The sequence below is a fragment of the Sorex fumeus genome, unplaced genomic scaffold (genome assembly GCF_029834395.1).
Source record: "Sorex fumeus unplaced genomic scaffold, SorFum_2.1 ptg000045l, whole genome shotgun sequence".
Taxonomy (NCBI): domain Eukaryota; kingdom Metazoa; phylum Chordata; class Mammalia; order Eulipotyphla; family Soricidae; genus Sorex; species Sorex fumeus.
In genome coordinates, this window is record NW_026606102.1 from 20,329,447 (window position 1) to 20,353,792 (window position 24,346).

The following is a 24,346-nucleotide window of genomic DNA, read 5'->3' on the forward strand; positions in this document are numbered from 1 at the left end:
ACCCTGGTGGGGATTTAGACCTAGAGACTTCAGAGAAATCTTATTATTTCTAACTGCAGGCAAAGAGTATTAAGGCTCCACTCTGGATCAGGGGCATGACATGTTCTATAAGTAATTTATCTTTAACAGGGGAAAGCCCTTAGTAGAGTGTCTTAGAAACAGTACTATTATTGGGTACAGATTCATTTTTTCTCCTTTTCTCTTTCCCCTCTCACTCTTTTGCTTGTTCTTTCTGTGCCTACCCTTTCCTGCCTGCCTGGTTTGTCCAATATCTGAATGCCTGTCTTACCTCTCCTCCCTTTAACACAGGGAGGGAGCAAGGTGCTTACCAGTGAGAGAAAATAATATTTTCCCAGTAAGTGCCTTATCCACCATTTGCTATAGATATTTTCTGAATTGTCCCTGCCTGTACCGTCTCAAATATGGAGCTGAGAAGGGCAGATATGCTCCAGGCTCCTCAGATCTGTGCTCTTGCACAGTAAGTAATTTTGGGCCATTTCCACACCCATCCCTTGCCATATCACACCTTCACAGAGGTCATCTGTACTGTACTCCTAAATCCCTGTGTATAACCTTGGGGTTGTTGCTAAGCATGTGGTCTTACTTTACTGGACTCCATTCTGTCTCTGGACCCCTTTTTCTTAGCTCCTTAGGTCTTGCCTTTCTGGTATGGGGGCTGTGGGATGTCACAGGTAGGATTCTGTCTGGGAATTTATGGTCATTTTAGGAACTATAGTGGCAGATCTAAATCCATGTGCAAATGAGCTTGGTTAAAGTATGCTCTGCTGTCTCCTTTTAATATAGCCTGTCTGTCTGACTTCCTTTCTACAGTTAATGATCTCCTATAGTGGTTTCACCTTTAGTCTTGCCTTCTGGATCAAAGCAAGCCAATAGTCCTCGAATATTTAAAAACCATCATTGTAAAATTCCTGGTTCCTCCACTTCCTTTTTATCCCCTCCAGGTGAACTTACAGCTTAATCAGTATAGTTAATATTTCTCTTACCACTCTTTTTTCTCTCCCAGAAATGGGCAGCAGTGAGCCCCTTCCAATTGCAGCAAATGACAAGAGGAGGAAGAAGAAGCGGAAAGCCCGGGCTACTGACTCCTTGCCAGGAAAATTTGAAGGTGGGTTACACGTTCTCTCAGATCTGAGTCTTTGGCTCCCCAAGCAGTGGAGGAGCATCCTAGTAGCCTGGGTCTAAATCACCGAATGTGCTATCCTAGAGCCAGCTGTGGTAATGTGTGAAGGGGTTAAGAGAGTTTAACAAAGGAGTAGCACAGGGAGCAGGAAGGGGAAAAGCTCTCAGATGACACAAGGGCCTCCTCTGATGGTTCAAACAGAAGAGAGAAAGAACAGTCTGTAAGAGTTATACATGGGATGAGATTGCTTGATCTATTGCAGCCCCTTTTCAACTCTGACATTTCATTCAGCTGTTCTGGAGAGACTGCAGCAGCCATCTAAGAGAAAGAGGAAGAGAGAAAGCTGAGAGCCATGGTGTAAATTAAATGTGAGGTGATGGTAGCATGTGGATATTGCTCCTGGCGGTGCTCACGGGACTGCGTTGTGCTGGGGGTCAGACCTAGGACTTCCTCATGCCAGGTGTACCTTTGAGTTGTCTTTCTGGCCCCAGTCTCTCTTTTTTTTCTTTTTAGGGAAAAAAAGGTCTAAAAGAAACTTCAGTCTTCTGTTAACAGAGAATTTGACTCTAACAGTGCACCTACTGCAGTTATGAATTTGACTTAAATTTGAGCATGCACCTTGTGTTCAGGAGACATTCCTGGGTCATCAAACATTTGCAAACATTTGCAGGGGGCGCAAGGGCCATGTCGAGTGGTGCTTGGGGTGGAGGAAGGATGTTGTACTGGGAATCAAACTCTGAGCCTCATACATGCCAGGCATATGCTTCAGTTCTTTAATGCATATCCCCAGCCCCCATCAGGCATTTTTAGCTTTATCTTAATGTGATGAACTGGACTAAGTGCTGGTCCTTTTATCACCAGGATTGTGCTGGGGTAAAGTGGATGCTTGGACAGTTCTACAAAGAACTAAAAATATTGACAGCTACTCTTTAGAGTGACTTGCCTTCTTTATCTGTTTTGTTTCTTTTAAGGCATAAAATAACTTCTCATGGTTTCTCTTTTTTTTATTTTTTTTAATTTTTTTTCTGCTCTTTGGGTCACACCCGGCAATGCTCAGGGGTTACTCCTGGCTCTGCACTCAGGAATTACTCCTGGCGGTGCTCAGGGTACCGTATGGGATGCTGGGAATTGAATTCGTATTGGCCGCATGAATCCGGATTGGCCTTGTGCAAGGCAAACGCCCTACCCGCTGTGCTATCACTCCAGCCCCTCTCATGGTTTCTCTTATGATGATACATTAATATGAATCATTTTGTAGAATGGTTCCAGTACAAATGTTCTATGAGCTAGGAATACTAGACCTCCAACCATTACCCTATCCTGGTATGTGTAAAAGGTTAATATTAAAATTTCTGTTATGGGCTAGAGAGACTTGTAGTACTTGTAAGGTGCTTGCTTTGTGGACATCTAACCCAGATTCAATTTCCAGCACTTCATATGGTCCTCCAAGTCCTGCCAGGAGGACTCAAAACCAAGAGTAAGTCCTGTGCACATCACGGTGTAGTCCAAAAACAAAAGCACATACACACACACTGACACACACACGCGCGCACACACACAAAGCCAAAGTGTTCATTGTGAGAGAGGCATGCCATACAGGGGCCAGATCAGTAGTAGAGTGGACGCTTGCCTTGCACACTGCTGATCTAGGTTTGATCCTTGGTACCTTTTGGGTCTTTTGGGTCACATCCGGAGATGAGCATAGGTTACTTCTGGCTCTACACTCAGGAATTAGTCCTGGCAGTGCTCAGGGGCACCATATAGGATGCCTGAGGTAGAACCTGGGTGGGCTGAATGCAAAACTCACTACCCAGTGTACTATCACTCTAGCCCTCAGCAGTACATTCTTATAAATAGCTGCAAGAATAAATATATGAGACCAAGAGTATATGGTTTTATCTATCTTTAAACTAAATTGTAAAGGAAGTGGGAAGAAACATAAGTTCCAAGATTTTACAGGCTGGAGAGGTAGCTCCAAGGGCTAGAGCAAATTCTACATGCAGAAGGCCAGGGTGCAATCCCTAGCAGGGCATGGTCCCTTAGTACTATTGAGCATGACTTCTAAGCACAGAAGTGGGGGTAGCCCCCAAGCACCACCAGTTGTGCCCCCCAAACCAAATTAAAATAATAGCTTTTAAATATCCCAAGATTTGAAAAATATTTTCCAAATCAATAGGCCTTGCTTTTTTATGAATATGAGAATATCTCCATATTATTCATGGATAATTGGGATAAAGGGTTTCTAATGACAATGAATGATAAATCTAATCTTACGGCTAAAATATATTTCTCCATCTGCGGTTTAAATACTAGGTAACCTCAAAAAGGAAAATGCTGAAGAACAGAGGCCACAGGAGAAGGAGGTCAGCTTGGCGGAGGCCACAGTGGAGATGTGGCTTCCTTTGGAAAGGACTCAAAGAGCTTGTGCTATTTGTTAGCTTGGGAAAGTCACCTAAATGTTCTTTCAACCCAGATCCATCACCCTATATGAACCACTCTGACTCAGTACCTTAAAACCTCAAAGCATCCGCTTGTATCCTACTTCTACCTTCTCTTACCTATGGGTGACATCGGCAGATCTCTTGAAAGCCTTCACTGTCTTCCAAAGTAAAACATTGTTCTATTCTCCTTTGGATCATCACTTCACAGGAAAGAATTTGGCACATCGAGTTAATGAGTAAATGAATGACTGACTTCCATACAAATTACATCGTTTGTAGGAGGACCCTCAGATTTCCTGAACAGATTTAACTTGTTTTTACTGTATTTTAGTTCTCTGTGGTAGTACTTATCACTGCCTGGCTTATTCTGTGTGTCTCTGTCTTCCCCACTGGCACTGTGGTTCTCAAAGGGTAGGGAGTATATTTTATTTCTCACTCTGTTCCTGTTATAGTCTCATATTCTGTCTGGCTCATGATAGGAGCTCGGGACATATGTGTCAAACTGAAATGCTTGCACTGACCTCATCTCAAAAGCAAGGAACAGGATGCCTTCCTTGTGGTCTGCTTACTGAGAAGTTGATTCCTCCTGAGAGGGCCGGGAGTGCTCATGGCCTTCGTTGTGACTGAGTGCACCAGGCTCATTATGTGCCTGTTTGTCAGACCAGGGAAGCTGAATGACAGAAATTCTTTCCAGATCATTTTACTATTCCTCTCATTCATTTCACCTCTAGATACGTACAAGCTGACCTCTGAATTACTTGGAGAGGGAGCCTATGCCAAAGTTCAAGGTGCCGTGAGCCTGCAGAATGGCAAAGAGTATGCTGTCAAAGTGAGTGTCTCATCAGGGTGCCAGGCCTTTCTTTGAGAACTTATCCTAAACAAAGTTCTGCATTCCTCCCACTGAAGCAGGATTCACTAGATTCCAGCCTTTGTTTCTGTGCTTACTTCCTGTGTATCTTAACCTCTCTATCTTTCAGTTTCTTCATCAGAAAAGTGGGTGTAATTATAGAATCTATATTGTATTGTTGTGAGGATGAGTATGTTCATGTGTATAAAATGGTTAAAATAATGCCTGGCTCATAAGCTGCTGCTTTTTTTTTCTTTTTGGGTCACACCTAGTGATGCACAGGGCTTACTCCTGGCTCTGCGCTCAGGAATTACCCCTGGCAGTGCTCAGGGAACCATATAGGATGCTGGGAATCAAACCCAGATCGGCGACGTGCAAGGGAAACGCCCTACCCGCTGTGCTATTGCTCCAGCCCCTCATAAGCTGCTTCTTAATTTGCTGACAAGAAGTTACCTTCTCAAGAAAGAGAGATAGCTAAATTTGGGATTAGAAGGCCTGCTTGAATCTGTTTTAACAAGCCTTTGACTTTGACTTTGGGCAAGTCACTAAACGTTTTTGATGCTCAGTTACCACATCTCTAAAATGAAGATAATAAGACTTGCCCTTTCTTTCTCATGGAGTTGTTATAAAGATGCAAATAGAATTGAATACTTAGAAATGGAGATACTACAGATTACAAAAAGCTATTTAGTGATATATATACAAAATGATGTAAAGTATTGTGATAATGGGAACTGAGCACTCAGTTTGGGGCCACAAAAGTGGCTTCTACGTGCCTGACCCTTTGAGTGGCTCCTCTTTGCAAATTTCATGTGGCAGAACTGATGGATCTAGAGGAGTGACTGTTAGTGTAGGGCCTAGGAACTTGTTAGAAATACTCATTATCTGGCCTGATCCAAGGCCTTAGGAATCAGAAATGGGGTAGAGCCCAGAACATGAATTTCAAGAGACTCCAGGTGATTTTGATACTAACAGTTTTGAACCCTTGCTAGACAAACCTGGCAAATTTTAGCTCCTCAAAGAAATGTATTCCCTTCAGGGTTAAAGAGATTCTACAGTGGGTAAGGCACTTGTGTTTCATACATTCAACCCAGGACCTTGATTCAGTCCCCAGCACCATATATATATATAGTTCCCTGAGTACCACCAGGAGTGATCCCTGAGTTCAGAACCAGGAGTCACCCCTGTGAAACACCAGGGGTGTTTATATTTATAAACATAAATTTAAAATAATAAAAGAAAAAAGAAAAAGAAAAAAAGAAATATATTCTCTTCCTTTAACTGGTTGGCCCAAGTTCCAAATATAAACTGATTTTCCTGTGGGGGAGTAATGGAGACTCCCAAACAGTGCTCAGGAGGTTTTCGCCCCACTGGTGATTTTGGTGGTTCAATACTAGAGCCAGAGGATTCCATGTTGCTTAGACCCTGAGGTGCCAGGGTTATCCAGGACACCCCAGCAATGATGGACGCCTCAAGGGTCACACCTCGCAGTTCTCAGGGGACCATGTGGAATTGAACCTGGGTCAGCCAAATGCCTGGCGTGCATTTTAACTGCTGCACTATTTCACAACCCTATAAATTTAGTGTCATGAACTTCCAGGGATCAAACCCAGTTCTCCTGAATGCAAAGCATGCATTCCAGCCCTTTGGTGCTATCTCTCTGACCCCAGGCCAATGTCTTTGTCAGATAACAAGAGGAAAGCCTTGCCTTTGTTCATGCCCCTTGACATCGTTGGGCAAACACTGGACCAGGACTTGTCAGTTCTTTGATTTCAGTAGTTCTTCCCATATCACTTCTGGTTTTTAATAGCTTCCTAGAGATGGCCTCCTTCTAGCACGACTCCCCAGAACTTGGTTTTATTAGAGATAGCCTCTATCCATCCAATTAATGAATCCTAGAGTCTCAGGATTGGAATAGAATCCCATCTTGAATTTTCTCTGATACTTTAGAGTCTGTCCATTTCTGCTTCCCCATCCCTAGTGGCAAAAACCTGCTACAGCCTCAAAGAAAATATGCCATTGATGACCATCTTTTCTCCCAGAAAGTTCTTCCTGACTTTGAGGGTTGGTAGATGAATGAGCTGAAGAACTTCTGCACCTCTCTGACTCCTCTAAAAGTGGGTCAAAGGTGGTTCCCTAAGATATGGAAATTTTGAAAATTGCACTTGGTCATAGATTTTTGTCTGTGCCATATTATAAAAAGTTTGAGCAGTCTTGGAATGAAGAACAGACTAGCATTATCTGTGCCTCTCTTCTGCCCTGTAAGGCAGTGCCCACTGGGACAATTGGACAGTACCAAGTCCATCAGAGCTGCAGTGACTTGGGACGTGGATGGGCCCTGGAGATGTTCAGAGTCAGCCAGTTCCTGCTGCCTAAACCACCCGCTTGTCTGTGAGCTAACCCAAGTCAGTACTTGCCAAGCATCTTCAGGAATTGAATGGGAAAGTGATAACAGCCTCATAGGAAAGACAAAGCCTCTCGTTTTTCTGAGAGAACCTGTGTAAGATATAAGCACTTATAAGACAGCAAGGGCTTTGGAAGCTGCTCCTGAATTGTAACACTATCACAAGATGTGGGCAAAATGTTTTACCAGTTCCTGTTTTACAGGATTATGTTTAGGGAGAATAGTACCTAAATGACTTCAACAATGCCTGCCAAAGAATAAGTTCTCAAAGGAACTGTGGAGATGGTATCTGAGAGTCCTCAGAGCTTTCATTGTTCTTTGTCCTTTATCCTCCAGCACTGGAAGATCCATCAGTCAACTTGTGAGAATTTCTTTATAAGAATTCTCCACGCAGAGGGCTTCACCCAGCCCTGGTCCCAGGAAACTGAGGAAGCCCACTTGCTGGGGACCCTGCTTTTTTCTCAGGATCGCCATTTTGCTCCCCAGATCTGAGCCTCACCAAGAGTGATTCCTCCCATAACTCACCATAAAGACATCTTAACTGTAGGCACTAACCATATAGCAACAAACAAGAAACAATTCCAAACTGCAAAGGACACAGTGTAAAGCAACTCAGAAACCAACTGGCTTAGTGAGTGAAGATTCTAGCCCAGAAGACTCGACTAGGATTCATGAGCTATATGACCTTGCTGATAAGGAATTTATAGAGGAATTGTTGAGGATGTATAAGAGCTCAAAGAAACTATGGAACACACTGACACTAAAACACAAAAGGATATGACAGCAGAAATAAGGAAAATACAGAAAGCTCTGAAAAACTTGGTAGGTGAAAAGAATTTTTCATGCAGAGATGCCCTAGGGCAGGAGCTGAGTCTACCTCTTGGTGTTGCTTGGTGTTGCTTCAGTCTTCAGCGGAAAGCTGGGAGTAGCAACCCCACACACTTCTGCTTCCTCTGCTTCCGTCTCTGCGGTACTGCATAGCTAGAGTAAAATGCCCACCTGGGCAGGAAACCCTTGGGCCAAGCTGTTGCTTTCTTGAGGGAGCCACAACTTTGTCAGTAAGGACTGCCTTGTGCTTGAAACTGGATTTGGGCTGAATTGGCCTGTTCTTCCCTTCTGGGGTTCTGCTAAGGAGTGTTTTGAGAACAGGTAGGTCGTGTTGAACAACTCTTTTTCTTTCCACAGATCATTGAAAAACAAGCGGGCCATAGTCGGAGCAGAGTATTTCGAGAGGTGGAGACACTTTACCAGTGTCAAGGAAATGAGTGAGTATATTCTTGGGTACTTGTTGCTTCTCTGGGTGGTTGGGGTTAGAGTAGGTGTATGGGGAGTAGGGGAGGTGCTGCTTGCCTGCAGAACAGGTTTTGGTTTTGGTTTTGGTTTTGTTTGGGGAGCCAGTGGCAGGGGCTTACTGCTGGCACTGCACTGAGGGATCACTCTTGGTGAGGCTCAAGGGACCATATATGGTGCCAGGAATCAGGGATTGAACCCAGATAGGCTACACTCAGGTCAGTCTAAAGCAAGACAAGTACCTGACTCACTGTACTGATGTTTTGTCCTCAAGAAAATCTGTTTCTTGCAATCTCCTGATCCCTGCAACTCACTTTCACTCCCCCATAAGTGTTTATGACCCCTTTCGTCTTTCAACATTTGGAAAGAAAAGCAAGAGAAGCAGCAGCAAAGAGACTCTTCTTTTTAGGCAACAATACTTGAAGTATTAGCAATTCAGGTAAATTAAAAGCTACCGAGAGTATTGGATATGCCAGACACAGTAACAACAAAGTCTCCAATGGAGACATTACTGGGCCCGCTCGAGCAAATCGACGATCAACGGGAGGGCCTTTACCTTTACCTTTTACCTAAAAGAATGAGTAATCTGAATCAGTAGCTGTATGGGGAAAAAATGAAGTGCTAGTTCTTTCAAGTGCCTATGGACACGAGGCTGACTGTTAACATGAGTGTTGCCTGTTAATCTTGTGATGCCTGCTTTAATTGATAGCTGAGAATAATGAGGATATTTGCTGCAGTTTTTTGTATTTATGTGTAGTTATGCTAAGGGTCTAGAAACCCATTACTGAATAACGAGGCCAAGGCAGTATGTACCGCATCTTAGTCTGCTTTCCACCGGCGCCAAAATGAGTGGTTCTCCCACTGTGGCTTTAAATCAGGGTCACCTCTATGACACTGTTTCCACCCTCCTTTGTCAGGGTCAGCGGGGAGCCAGTGCTCTGTCCGGTATTGATGGCTTTGTCATTAAGCTTAGAAGATGGGGGCTGCTGTTGATTTAACTCCAGGCACTGCCTCTACAATCTTCTTTCAAATTAGGCCATTTTGGCCATCTTATTTAGACGCCTTCACACTAGTAAAAGCCTGGTATCTCCCAAAGTGGTCAGCATTTTTTTTTTATGAGGGACAGATTTTCATTTTCAGCCCTGCAGCCTCTGAGTTCAGCGTTAGAGACTTGACTTGGTTTATTTCGTTCTTTGAAAGAAAAAAAAGCCCCAACACCTTTGATATCCAGGCTGGTGGCTTCCCCACTGAGTTACAAGACGACCTTGTTGGCAGAGCACCATAATACTCCGGCAGTCAGAGAGTGCTCACCGGGGAAGGCCACAAGTGCTATGGTGGCCAGGAATGCGGCCGTTTCATTAAGCAGCGCTTAGCAGTTAGGGTCTAGCGGTGCCCACGTTAGCCCCAAGTCTATTTGACAGATGTTTCCATTTTCTCCAGGCAATGTAAATACTGCCCCGTGATTTATGGGCAAGAGGGAGGGCAAGTAATTATTTGCTGCTTGCCTCCAGGACACACACCTACTATTCAGTGTTATTAGGCGCAATTGCTTCCAGTCGGCTGCAGATTTTATTCAGTTTAATGTGACCGGGACTTTTTTATAACTCTACCTAGTGGGTTTTAGGGTTGGGGTTTGACAGCACCGAGTTGGTGAAAACACCAGAGACCAAACATTATGGAAAGATAAGGTGACCTGAATCTTGCTAACACCATTGGCTACTTCTCAAACATGGGTCTTTAATAAGCATTCTGATTTCAAGTTGATTTCTGCCCTGGTACAGAACATTGTATTTTTGTTGTTTCATATTTGTAAGTGAGTTTTTAACATATAATACATTTCTCTCTCCCCCTTGCTTTTCCTCTTATATTTCTAATTTAAGGAACATTTTGGAGCTGATTGAGTTCTTTGAAGATGACACACGCTTTTACTTAGTCTTTGAGAAACTGCAAGGAGGTACTTACTGTTGAGTATGTGTTTGGACTTCTGATTAAGACCGGGGGTGGTGATCATCCATCATGAATCCCAGAGACTTCTAAAACGAGTCAAGCTAATAAAAAGGATGAAGGACTTAAAACTGCCCTTGATTCGAGAGAAGGAAGGCCAGCCGGAGGGAAGGATGATAATTAGCATTTTGCAAAGCTTAGAATGTAACCTGTGTGGGCATTCTCTAAATACCTTCTCATTTTAATGAGACTCATGTATAGATACATTTTGATACCAATTTATCAATCCATTGTTTTGACATGTGTTCACTTTTTAACTAAATTAGCTTTGGAATGGAAGCTCTTACGGACCTTGTAAAGTCTCATCAGAGGCGAGGAGTGTTCCATTGTTTAGGGCGCAGAACCAGGATAGAGAGAAGGCCTGAGAAAGGGCCAGCTTGACCATCACCATTTCTGCCATCACCCACTCACATAATCACTGAGATGGATATTGATGTTGTTTTTCTGGCATAAAGAAAGGGAGTGAGTAGACCTTTCCCTTCCCATCACTCACTCGGCCTTGGTCATATTTGTAAGGTGAAAGGAGTGAGGTGCCTGGAACTGAGGGATGGACCACACAGGAGCTTGGCGGTTAAGGGAGTGTGCTTTAGGAACCAGCAAAGCTAACTCTAAGTCTAATCCCAGCTGAATGACCTTGAGTAAATCATGAAAACCATTTTTTCTTTTGTGTTTTGTTTTTATTTTGGGCCACATCCAGTGGTGCTCTGGGCTTAATTCTGGCTCAGCACTCAGGGATCACGCCTGGTGGGGTGCATATGAGGTGTGGTGGGCGAGTGGGGGATAGAACCCCCAAGCTGTTTACAAGGCAGTTGTCCTCCCCACTGTTCTATCTCTCATGCCTCAGTTATGTAGCCTCTATAAACAGTATTGTCATCTGTAAAATAGGAATAATGACATGATCAACTTCTTCGGGTCACTATTTTTTGTAGTTGTTTTTGTTTTGTTTGGGGGCTCATATCCAGTGGTGCTTCATTCCTACTCCTGGCTGTGTTCAGGGATCACTTCTGGCAGGACTTCAGGGACCATATGTGTGCCAGCTATCAAACCCTGGTCAGCTATGTGCGACACAAGCTCCCTACCCACTGTACTATCACTCCATCCCCTAAATAGATCATTCTTATGAAGTTCACACATCCCAGGAGGCACTGAGAGTTCAGTGCTGTCAACTCTTGGTATTATTTAAATCAGTATTTCTCAGCCTTTTTCCAACCTTTGCACCTGTCCAATCTTTTTTTCTTCATGTGGCTCCATGTCCTACCATTTGACCCTGTAGTCTCGTATCCCCACATTTATGTGATTTTTCACCTGTGGCCTCTTGAGGGTTACAGGAGGCCCTATGGCCCCAGATGAGAAGCACTGGTTTAAACAATCAGATATGCTAGTGGCTATCTTGGAAGCATACTTAATGTTACTGTCTACCTGTCTGCCCCTCCAACTTTTTTATTTTGGAGCCACACCCAGCTATGCCAAGAACTTACTCCTGGCTTTGTGCTCAGGGATCACTCCTGGCTGTGCTTAAGGAAACATATGTGGTGCCTGGGATTGAATCAGGACAGGATTGGTTAAGTGCAAGACAAGTGCCTTAACCACTCTACTATCTCGCCAGCCTCTCCACTATGTTTTAATATTGCCCCTTTTAATAATTTTGGAAACAAGAAACTGAGTAATCTTGAAACCTTAACCAGGAGTCAGTTTTTCCACAGAATTTTTCCTAGTATGTTGGGATCCTTTGTTTAACTGGCAAGTGAAAAGGTCTTTTATCCACTTCCTGTGCCAGAAACAGAAGTGATAAGTAAACATCCCATTTTTAGGATAGCAGTGATACTTTCAACCCAGAATCCCTATCTTACAATAGGGACACAAACTACATGAGATTACGCTGTGTGTTCATATCAGTCTCTACCAACACTGGGACTGTGACTCATGTCTGAAATGCTTTGTGTATCTGGGATCCTCTTTAACTGCATCTCCCAGAGGACAGTTCTGTTAAACCCAGGGCCAGTGAATCAATCTCAGGCTAATCAAACCCTAGTAATCACAAGTCCAGTGAGGGTACAATTCTGAGGCCAGACACTGGACTTAGTCCTGATACCCTAATAAGTAATCTTGAACTACTTATGATGCCATTCCTTGTCTATAGGGTCCCTCTCTTTAAGAGAGAAATAACTGTATTTTTTGCATTATGTAAATTGTGTTAGGAGTAAGATAACATTGGCCACATAGTAATAACTGCTCCATAAGTGTTAGATGTTTCTAACAAGGTAATAGTATTGATTGTGTGTGTGTGTGTGTGTGTGTGTGTGTGTGTGTGTGTGTCAGGGGCGGGCTTTTTTGGGTCACACCCAGTGATGCTCAGTGATGCTCCTTGTTCCATACTTAGGAATCACACCTGGAAGTGCCCAGGGAACCATATAGGGTGCTTGGAATCAAACCCTGGTTGGCCGCCGCATACAAGGCAAACGCCCAATCCACTGTACTATATCACAGAGGCCCTTGATATGTTTTAACGGGATAGTTCAGGACTAGAGAAATAATATATCAGGTAGGGTGCTTGCCTTGCATGAGGCTAGCACAGGTTCAATCCCTGACATCCTTTATGGTCCCCCTGACCAACATCAGGAGTAACCCCTGAGTATCACTGGGTATAGCCCCTGAGTATCACTCCTTCCCCAAACAAAGAAATATGGGGCAGTTCAGAGGGAAAAGAAAGAAAGATCTTTCTCCCTCTTGGATGAGGTTGTGCATTTTCATTCAAAGCTTGCACTGTGTTTGAATCTGAGATTAGATGCAGAGGAGAAAGTTTCCGCAGAGAGCCACGGCCCCCATATAGATCACCTTTAGTTGTTCTTTACTTAAGATGCCAAATATGCCCTACTGGCATTAACATTTTGACCATTTATATGGTTGTTTATCCTTCTGTGCTCATCATTAATGGGCACAATCCAGTTTGAGTCAGTATAGTTTTGTTACTGATACCTCCCCTTGCCAGGTTAATGTTTATACCTAATGCTGGACAGTTTGTGATGAACAAGCTATGTGTCCACTCAAACTGTGAGAACATGACCACTGAGAAGTCATACTTACTGGGAATAGCACTCCTGTGTCTCTCTGCTTTCCAGGTTCCATCCTAGCCCACATCCAGAAGCGGAAACACTTCAATGAGCGTGAAGCCAGCCGAGTAGTGAGGGATGTTGCCAATGCCCTTGACTTTCTCCACACCAAAGGTGAGTCATGCCTTTGTCTCAGTGGGTGGACTGGACTGTTTCTCCTCAAGGGACCCTGCGAGGGGGGCAGGTCACCCAAGAGGGAAAGGATTAGGCTCCTAGATTTCTGGTGTAGGTAGTGAGTAGATATAGAGCTAGTAAACAAGATAGGGATAGAGGAAAACAAGCAGGGAGGAAAAGGAATGTATTCCATGTTTCATGCTAAATATGGTATGTGTTAGTATGTGTATGTAGTGACCTTTTCCTTTTCAATAAAGAATGCAGACTTAGGCATATGCCCCCATTCCAGTAAAGATATCTGGGTATTAGATTCCTTCTAGTCCCTCAAAATAGATCACTGTATCTAAGTCACATAATGTATTATATTGATTTATATCTGTTCACAATTAATAAAAAATGCATTTTCCCTTAACATGAAGGTGTCTATTGAAGATCATGATACTGCTATTTGAATTACATTTTAGTTTACAATCTTTCATCCAGGGCAGATTATTTAAATAATTTTTCAAAATTTTTTGCATTTTCATAAATGACAATTATGTATTAAACATTTTTGTTGAACAAGGCTGGAAAGATAGTACAGTGGGTTAAGTGCTTGCCTTGCATTCAGCCAACTTGGTTTCAATTCCCATCACCACATATGGTCCCATGTGCCCCACCAGGAGTAATCCCTGAGCACAGCCAGTAGTACCCTAAAACAAAACAAAAATTTTTTTTGCTAAACACTAGGTCATGGAAAAAAATCTTGGCTTCCTCTTTTTACCAACTATGCACTTTCTTGGTAATAATGCTGACTCCATGGAGTTATGGAGAATACTGAGAGATAATGATAACATCATCAACGGGAGTTAGAACCTTGTACGCCCTGATGATGTACTGAGCAGTATTCTGTGTATTAACTCAGTGATCGTCACTGTTTGCATTATTGTTTATATTGTGTAGCATGCTGGACGGCACGTGGTATTTGCCATAGCGTATTTACCCCACCCCAGCTCCCACCAAGCAGCAAAAGTTTTCATTTCTAATACAGATAGTTTTCTTAAAGGAAAACATTCTCCATGATGGGGCATAGGGTGGAACAAATACTTTGTGACTCAGCTCTGCTCCACTCACTGTTGTGGATAATGGCCAGCCACCGGGGTCTTGTGAATGCTCAGGACTACTTTGAAACATGCTGTTCCCCCATGGCACCTGGTGCCAGCCACGTAGTGCAAGCTGCTGTGGCACGTGTTCCAGAGGCTTGGGTTCATTGACTCCACCTTGTTTCCTCCAGTGGCTGTCAAGAGATCTCAGTACTGACAGTGTCCAGTTGGGGGCCAGACTTGCACACGGGATGCAAATTCCTAGAAGGGGGTGCCAGCATGATGAATAGCAGTGGTTCTGTTTCTGAAGGCTGGGATGCATGTAGGTAACACCTGCCTGACAAAGATTTACAACTGCTCCCCAAGCTGCCTCTGTAGATTGCAAAACTGGGTCATGCTTTTTACAAGATCCATACCTCGGAGGGGGGTAAAGGCGGTTTTATTTTTTATTTATTTATTTTTTACAAGCATGCTCTAAAGGGAACAGTGGCTGTTGGTGTCTTAGGAGTTCGGAAGCTCTTGTTAACATCTAGCTGGCCAGCTGCCCATGTGACTAGAAGTTGGAGGGATGAAAAACGATTTCCAGCTGAACTTGCCTGTTTTCTAAATAACTTCACTCTGGGAAGATGAATTGGGCAAGAATGGGTCAGCCCTGAAACAAGTTCCATACTTTTAAATACTGGACACACTGCAGCTTAACCTCTGGGAAATGAACCAGAGCAGCTCGATGGCTGGTGTGCTCACAAGGCAGGCTCATTATTACAGCGTGGCTCTCAGTTCCCAGGCTGGGGGACAACTGGGCCATTGCCACCTATTTGGAGAGTAAGGCTTCATGTGTGGCTCGTGATCCTTCTGTGGGAGCACTTGCTATAATGGAAAATATCTTTCACTTTTAGTGCAGAGAGCTGTAGCCTGACTCAATTTGTGCAGCAGGGACTGAGTTGCTCTGGGTTCTCATTCAATTAGGTGACTGATGAAGTTACTTAGCTGCTGGAGCTCAGGTTTTTCCTCTCCGGTGAAGTGCCTCAGGTGGACTGGGCCTCTCCCTCCTGCTAAGAAATCAGAGGGCTGCCGGAGAAGTTAACCATCAATGAAGTTTTTGTAAGGCAGATTCTGCTCTTCCAGCTACCCCAAGAATCTTCTGCTGCTTCCCAGAATTTTCAAGCAGTAGCTTTGAGTTTTTGCTTGGTCTTCAGCCTTCCTGTCACTCCACAGGACCTTATACAGGGTAGAAGAGGGATAAGATGTTTCTCTTTTCTCTAGATCACCACGTTCCTATTGCTTGGTTCTTTGACCATATCTTGGGTTAAAAGATCACTTCCCTCCCAGCTACTTTCTTGGCCAGGTCAGCAGCTTTTAACACCTTTCATAGGTAAGCTGCAGTTTCAGTTTCCTTCAGGAGTTATGACCAGAGTAGAACCTTTAGGCCAAAGCACTCCCTGCTTAGGTTCTCACAGGACTGCCTTGGACATACAGATAAGGTGGAATGGGAATAAAACAAGCTTTAAATAACATTCGATTTTCTGGATATTTCAGGGAGTGCCACTGAAGAAATTCTTATTTATTTATTTATTGGGGGGGGTGGGGACACATATCCAGTGTGATTCTCAGGGGTTAGTCTCGCATCTGCACTCAGATCACTCCTGGCAGTGCTCAGGAGACCATATGCGATGCAGGGATTGAACCTGGGTCAGCTATCTGCAAGGCAACCACCCTACCTGCTGTACTGTCTCTCTGGCCCCAATAATTCTTTTTTAGTTTGGAAAAAAATTTACGTTGGGCTGAGGATATGGCTCATTGATAGAGCACACACCTCACAAGTGTGAGGACCTGAGTTCAAGCTCAGTGCCCCTGAAAAAAGAAAAATTGTATGGGGTCTAATTCCAGTGGTGCTCAAGAGCCACCAGAACTAGGGATCTAACTCAGGGCTTCGCACATGCTAGGCATATGCTCTACTGCTGGGGCCACGTCTCCAGCCCTGGAAATCTTTCTTTTTCTAAAAAATTGGCCACACAAGAAGAAATGAAGTAGAGCAGCCTCAGCCCCCGGAGATGTTCATAAATGAGGCACTAATTATTTCTGCATTGCCATTCCAAGAATTGCCATTTGCAGAGCTCTTTGCTCTGCGTCATCGTATTAGGTTTTCTCATTCTTGTTGTCATCACAGTGCTGAAAGTAGACTGCCTGGGATTCATTTAGCCTCTCTTATCCCTGCCAGACTTGCCAAGCTTCTGCTTCTCAAGAACTTGCAGAATCAACTGTGCTTTTTGTTTGTCTCTGGTTACTTCAGCCTCCTGCAGCTCGTTGATTTTTTAATGTACCATAATTGGGAATTAGTCTGCGAACAATAGCATTTGGAAAAAATTAATTGTGTGTGGAATGTTTGATAATCATGTGCATGTGTTAACCATTTCTTGATTCTTTGTCATTTCAGGCATTGCTCATCGTGATCTGAAGCCAGAAAATATACTATGTGAATCTCCAGAAAAGGTACTAAGCACCGGATGGAGATGTCAGTTTACACTGAGGCAGGGAAGGAAGCCATCCTTGCTGTCAGTGTAGATCAGTAGCAGTACTCTTGGCCTCAGCTACCTAGTTAAACAGACTGTGTATATGTGAAGATGTTATTCTCAATGTGTAGTGTTGATACATTTCAACTAAGGTCAACCCTTGTCTCTTCTTTGCTCTTTAGCAGCAGTGTGATCGGCTGAGTATGAGACCTGCACAAAAAGAATGTTTTGTAGTTTCTGTGAATCATAAGCAACAACTGAATCTTATGTGAAGCAAACCATTGCGTATAAATGATGTTTTTGTTCTGGTATATATGCCAGATGATATCACACTAGAAATAATTAGGAAGTAGGTTCTTGAAAAGATTCCATTTTATTAAAAATTAAAGTGTTTATTAAAAAGAAGCCATTTGGGGCTGGAGCAATAGCACAGCGGGTAGGGTGTTTGCCTTGCACGCGGCCAACCCGGGTTCGATTCCTAGCATCCCATATGGTCCCCTGAGCACCGCCAGGGGTAATTCCTGAGCGCAGAGCCAGGAATAACCCCTGTGCATTGCTGGGTGTGACCCCCCCCAAAAAAAAGCCATTTGAGGTCTGATTGCTCAGCAGTCTGAGTGTATGCTTTGCATGCAGGAGGTTCAGGTTAATCCCTGGGACCACCTGGTTACCCAGGCACTGAGCTGAGAGTAGCCCCTCCATACATCTTGACATGGCCTCTCCCTCCAAAAAATACTTTATTTTATAAAAAAGATGACATTTATACTTGGTATAGAGCAAATGCAAATGATTCTAAATTTTAGTTTACTAATTCATGAAAGTGTCCTCATTTTTCTTCCTTTTTCTTCCTTCTTCCTTCATGCTAGGGTTGGGACGCAGGTCCTCCATATGTGATGCATGTACTCTATCACTGAGCCACACCCCCGGTCTTCAAAATGCATTTACAGTTCATTTTTTATCAGGGCTCATATCCAGTGTTGCTTGGTGGATACTCTGGGTAGTGCTCAGGGAACCATGCAGTGCTTGGGACTGAACTCAGTGCTTCACCATGTAAAGTATGCATTCCAGCCCTTTGAGTCATCTCCCTAGCCCCATGATTAGGTGTTTGTTGGGCCTGGTGATTTTGATGGCCCACATTCATCGCTCTGTTTTGTATATATGTATGTGAGCAAAAACACATATGTTGGTCTGGATTAAATGATAGCTCACTGGGACCAGAGCAATAGTACAGTGGTAGGGTGTTTGCCTTGGATGTGGCTGAGCCAGATTTGATCCCTAGCACCCCATATGTGGTCCTCCAAGCTCTCCTGAGTGCAAAGCCAGGAGTCAGCTCTGGATACCACAGGGTTTGACCCCTCTCCACCCTCAAAAAAAAGACTTTTAAAAATACAAAGAAATTATAGTTCATAAATAAGGAATGTGTATGAGTGAAGGAGTCACCTTCTACTTTCCACTCTCTCTTTAGCTCAAATAAGACCTTGACTTCCTGTCAATGAATCTAACATACAACTTCCATGAGTTACAATTATTATCATTATGACTATAAATAGCTACTATAGCTAACATTTCTTGAGTGCTTAAAATGTGTTGGATACTTATTTAGAACTTAAAAAGTCTTACAAGACAGATAACATTATTATTATTTTCCATTTATGGATGAGGAATCTAAATCACTCAACAGTAAATAGTAAAGAATAGATTAAAATTAAGGTATTGGGGATCAGAGCAATAGTACAACAGGTAGTGTACTTGCCTACATGTGACTGTCCCAGGTTCCATCCCAGGCACCCCATATAGTCCCCCAAGTCCTCCAGAAGTGATCCCTGAGTGCCAGGCCAGGAGTAAACCCCGAGTACCACTGGGTGTGGCCCAAAAACAAAAAATAAAATTAAGAAATTAAATTCAGGTATCTTGGGGATTGGAGAGGTAGAATACAGGTTAAGGGACTTGCCTTACAGTTAGACCCCTATGTCACATAGTTTCCTGGCCCCACCAGGAAACTTCCCTGCTTCCCCACAGAGAAATAACTGGGCTGAGTGAGATACACAGAAGGATGTTTCTTACTCACTCCCTTCTGTGCTGCTTCCACCTCTCCTGTGTACCCACAAACCACCCTCCTGCTTGGCTCTAGAGATGGCTCATACATCTGTGGTCATTGCATCAACCAGTCCTACTGGGCTGAGCTGCTGGGTCACTGCTATACAAAGTGACCAACCATTCCAGGCTTCCTGAGACTAAGGGGTTTCCTGACCAGGACTTTGAATTTTGACACCAAGTCCAAGCAAGCAAAACAGGACATGTTAGGCACCTGAGACCTAGGTGGTAGTCAGGTTTTTAATCAAAACACCAAAAGGGCTTCATCTTTCAGAAAGTGAGAGTGAGGACGAAGATAAACCCTCAGGTCATTTCTAATCACTCCATGGAGAGTAGAAATGACCTGACAGATAAAACTGGACTTCAGGGTTTTGACCAGGATAGGACTCAGTGGAAGAACATTTGCCCTGCATGTACTGTTAAATAACTAGTTTTATTTTATATTCGTTTTTTGCTCGAGGTAAAGGCCCTCCCATTGATCGTCGATTTGCTCGAGCGGGCCCAGTAACGTCTCCATTGGAGACTTTGTTGTTACTGTGTCTGGCATATCGAATACTCTCGGTAGCTTGCCGGGCTCTCCGAGAGGGGCGGAGGAATCGAACTCGGGTCGGCCATGTTGGCCGCTTGTAAGGCGAACGCCCTACCCGCTGTGCTATCGCTCTAGCCCATATTCGTTTTTTAAATTATTATAAACAGTTTATAGAACTAAGTTTCTATAAAACTTTATTTCTAGCACTGCATATTTTTCTGAGCAACAGCAGGTATGATGCAAAAACTAAAAACAAAACGCTGGGCTTTGGTGTGGCAGCTACACAGTTGTGCATCCCTAGCATCACACTGATAACCTCATGCCCTCTGGTTTCTTATATATATATCTATATGTATATATAAGAAACATATCTATGAGAAAACATATATAAGCAAAAATATGTGTATTCACCTCTTACTCTCCTTTTCAGGTATCTCCAGTGAAAATCTGTGACTTTGACCTGGGCAGTGGCATGAAACTGAACAATTCCTGCACCCCCATAACCACACCAGAGCTGACTACACCTGTATGTACGGCTGGGCGCCCCCTGGGCTGCCTCCTCCGGGATTCCTGTAGTTTAGAGTGATCCTGACCCAGAGCTCCCAGGGCTTGACCAGAGTGTACTAACACTGCTTCTTGCTGCCTGGGTTATTTGACTCGTGCATTGATAAACCTCTTTCCTCAAGCGCTTAGATGCTAATGAAACTGAGTTAGAGCTTTGAGGGGTACAGGTTTTTCACCTATGACAATACAAATTGTACCTATAAAAAACAGGTTCGAAGCCTTAGTGTTGGAGAGAGTACCAGCATTTGCCTTGCACCGGCCTACCCAGGTTCAATCCCTAGCAGCCCATATGGTCTCCCAAGAACTGCCAGGAATAATTCCTGATTGCAGAGTCAGAAGTAACCCTTGAACATTTCTGAGTGTGGCCCAAAGCAAACGAAAAGAACAGATTAAGCCCTGACTCCTGACCCTGCTTAAAACATACCCTGTTCCCAAGCCATTTTTTTTCACGTCGGAGATACAGATAGCTCTGAGGGCTCCATGCCCACTGTATTAAAGAACATTTGTCTCTGGTGAGAACTGAGGCTTCCTACTTCTCTGCAGCTTTCAGTTGATTATTCTTCTTTCTCCTTGACATTCCATGCCCAGATGGTGCTGCTGGGAGCTCTTCATCCTAAATCATCCCGTGTACACATTAAATGTCCTGTAATTATAATTCTGTTGAGATTTTCATGCCTCATAAGTGATTTTTTAATAACCTCTTCTTAAGACATGCATTATAAAATGCCCATATTGCATCTTATTCTGAGCATTATTACTAGGAACATTTCTCTATTAGTTTCTACTACACTGAGCTACCTTGTTCTTGAAGTCATTAACTGTAATTGCTAATAACAAAGAAAATGCCCTTTTCCTCTTATCTTCTTCCCATCAAATTAGTTATATGCATTGAGGGGGATTGGGGAGGGAGCAGTGGTTGTCTCTGGGTGAGTCTAGCTTAATGAAGAGGGAAAGAAAAGAATTGGTTTTTTCTTCTCAGTAGTTTTCTGTGAAAGCAGGGGAGTCTGAGGGACCCCTGGTTCTGATCCTGATCTGCCACTTAAATGCTTGAGCAAATCCCTGTTCCTTCCTAGCCCTTGATTGCCTCATCTATAACTGGGAGTAGGGTGATTGCATCTGTTCTGAGAACTCTCCTACCCATGATGGTCTCTCAGTTCTGAGTTCTTATGCTTCAGAGAGGTCTGGCAGGACTTCACTCTAAGTGAAGTTTTACCACTAAGTGAAGTCTAATCACTCTTTCTGTGGCTAGACTTTATAGAATTGAGTCTCCACAGATCTCCCTCCGAGAACTGTATTCTCAGTGCCTATACAGTAAGGCAGGGAGAGATTTCTGGAGCTTCTTGACCAAAGGGTTTATGCATACTGGACCCAGTCATGTGGCTCAGTGAGCCATGAAAGGTCTCAGTGTTAGCACGGCCAGCTAACCCTGCTTTTCTGCTGAGCCTCTTGGTGACAGAGGGAAACTCACTTGCTAGCGTTCCTGGTAATCCTGTGACTCCATCCACGTGCCCAGGCCCCATTCCATTCTGCTCCTTGTCATGATCAACCCTGAAACCCAGCCTCTCTCTCCTCCCCATTTGGCCCCCACAGTGCGGTTCTGCAGAATACATGGCACCGGAGGTGGTGGAGGTCTTCAGGGATGAGGCCACTTTCTATGACAAGCGCTGTGACCTGTGGAGTTTGGGCGTGGTCCTCTACATCATGCTGAGTGGCTACCCTCCCTTCGTAGGTCACTGCGGGGCTGACTGTGGCTGGGACAGGGGCGAAGTCTGCAGGGTGTGCCAGGTGAGCACAGCCCCAGGGCCCACTGAAGGGCATTGGGGGTGCATGACCTGGGCCAAGGAGGGGGGAAAGGAGGGAGGTTGGCTTCTGATCTGAAGGAAGTGGGAGCCTCGGGGCCCTTCCCTCTGCCCTGAGAAGTGGAGCACATGGACCATTCAGCCCCAGGAATCAGGGGAGTCAGGTTAGAGAAGATCACACCTGAACTGACTTTAAAGTGGGAGGGAGGGCAAGAAAGACACGTGAAGGAGCAGCACCAGCAGAGACAAAGCCGTGCCTGTGTGCAGGCTGGAGAGTGGGGGTCTGAGTTAAGCTGGTGGTAGAGGGCCTTGAGAGGGGGCCCCGCATGTAGGCCACGCAATCTGGGCTTTTTTCTATAGCTGTATTCCCCACTGTCACCCACTTAGCCTCTGAGGAGCACACATATCCTGGCACAGCCAGATCCTGTTGTGTGGTACATGGTCTAAGAAGAGCGTTCCTGGGAAGGGGCCCTGTTCATCAACTGAAGCTTTAGCTGAGGTTCTCAGAAGTTTACCCTCAAAAGGAATCTTCTCTACCTAGAACAAGCTGTTTGAAAGCATCCAGGAAGGCAAGTACGAGTTTCCTGACAAGGACTGGGCACACATCTCCCAAGAAGCCAAAGACCTCATCTCCAGACTTCTGGTTCGAGATGCAAAGCAGAGACTGAGTGCCTCCCAGGTTCTACAGCACCCATGGGTGCAGGGGGTGAGTGACTGAGGGAGAGAGACATTCCTGCCCAGGCATGAGCCAGCCCTCTTCCTAGCAAGTCCTCATTTAGCTTCAGGGACTCCCTCTGTTGCCCTCTTGGAGACCCCCAGCAGCGTCATTCCCTGCAGAGGGAGCTGACTCCTAAGCTAGTCCCAGGCTGAGCCCCTAATGGCCAGACCCTGGGCTTTTGACACTAAACTTGCTGGGCTCTGACCCAAGCTCTATGGGACAGAGGTCACTGGGCATCAGCACGAGCAGCCCTCTCTTGGCAGAGGCACACTGCCATCTGGGTATCAGTATTTGGGACCTATAGGGCCACCCTGAGACAGAAATGCCACAAGCGGAACCGTGCTGCCCTTCTTGCTATGAGACCTTACTGGGTGCACAGAGGTTCTCATGGGCCTGGGATCTGGGTGCTGGTTGCCTGAAAGCTATGCTGTTACCCCCACAGTAAGGATCCCAGTCATCACCAGAAAACTTCACGAACCTACATCCTTCATCCTTCCTTAGTCGTGAACCTGACCCCTGCCCCTCTAAGGGTCTGGCAGACTTCCTTTGAGTTTCTTGTGTCCTTGGTGGGCTAGGCCTGGAGCAGCATCAGCCACCCTGCCAGGGGAAGGGAGCCTGTACTGCCAGCCCCGAGCTGCGTAGAGACCCAGCCAAGAGTCTGTGTGACTAATTCCCAGCAGCCTGAGAGTTATCTTTTCTGAGTACATGCTAGAGCCTGGAAATACCAGGATGGACAAAATCTAGTTCCTGTCTTCCTGATCTAGTGAGGAGAGGGAGACAAGTGGAGAAAGGACAGGCCAGCAACAGATGCTCTCAGGAGTGTGTTGGTGCCACAGGGCCAGGATCCACCTCTGCTTGGGACAGGGAAGGAAGGTAGCAGGAGTCACCTTGGAGCTGGGTCTTGGAGGAGGACTAAGACTTAGCCAGGCAAAGAGAGGGCCTTCTGCACAGAGGCAGCTGGGGAGGGACTGGCCCTGGCTTACTGCTGGCCCGGCTAACCCACAGGCAGGCATGACCGTGTTCCTGTGCTGGACCAAGGCCTGCAGCTGTTAACCCACTCTGTGCTGGCTGGGTGGGGGTAACCCTGGGAACGGGAGCCACACTGACCCACACATCTGTCCTTCCCCTTCTAGCAAGCTCCAGAAAAGGGACTCCCCACGCCGCAAGTCCTCCAGAGGTAAATGCCCCCACTCTAGCACCCTTCTTTCTTCCACTTTGATTTTCCTTCTGGCTCTTTCCTGTGGTGGACAGGAAGCCCCACTGTACTCTGGCCTCCTCATCCCAAAGAAGCCCTGCCTTCTTCCCAGCTGCTCTTCTGCACTTTCTGGTTCCTTGACAGCAAATTTAGCTTCCCTGTTTCCTTTCCTTGCACCTGGATGATGCCCTTCAGCACCATAGAAACCCCTCTATGTGCTATTTGCAGGGGAAATCTACTTTTCATATCCACTTGAACCCTAACTGATCACTGTTCCCGATCTGCAGCCTTATCGGTGGGCATTCCTGGGACTTCCTTCTACTGCAGTGGGCCGGTAACAGGGGTGGGAACGGGGGACACAGTAAGGTAGTGGACTCATCTCAGATACATTACTGGCATCGCTCTTAGTAAAGGCCATTATATAATCAAGACTTCTACGAGCAAGATACCAGTGCTGAGGCTTCGCAGACAATGTGGCCACATCTATCCAATAGGAAGATGTTACCA

At 44.9% G+C, this 24,346-nt stretch overlaps 1 protein-coding gene across 5 annotated transcripts in view; it reads left to right on the top strand.

The window, feature by feature from the left end:
* MKNK1 (MAPK interacting serine/threonine kinase 1) overlaps positions 1–24,346 on the top strand; it is a 38,404-nt gene that overhangs the window by 11,983 nt on the left and 2,075 nt on the right. For 2 of the 5 annotated variants that reach the window (XM_056122181.1, XM_056122180.1), the window contains 10 exons: positions 1,025–1,126; positions 4,314–4,411; positions 8,019–8,098; positions 10,004–10,077; positions 13,247–13,351; positions 16,868–16,923; positions 19,994–20,089; positions 21,718–21,912; positions 22,468–22,632; positions 23,778–23,821. In XM_056122181.1, coding sequence (XP_055978156.1) covers positions 1,027–1,126; positions 4,314–4,411; positions 8,019–8,098; positions 10,004–10,077; positions 13,247–13,351; positions 16,868–16,923; positions 19,994–20,089; positions 21,718–21,912; positions 22,468–22,632; positions 23,778–23,821 — 1,013 coding nt within the window. In that variant the 5' untranslated portion in view covers positions 1,025–1,026. The remainder of the gene's footprint in view (positions 1–1,024; positions 1,127–4,313; positions 4,412–8,018; positions 8,099–10,003; positions 10,078–13,246; positions 13,352–16,867; positions 16,924–19,993; positions 20,090–21,717; positions 21,913–22,467; positions 22,633–23,777; positions 23,822–24,346) is intronic. The other 3 variants (XM_056122183.1, XM_056122182.1, XM_056122184.1) reach the window with 2 other exon arrangements.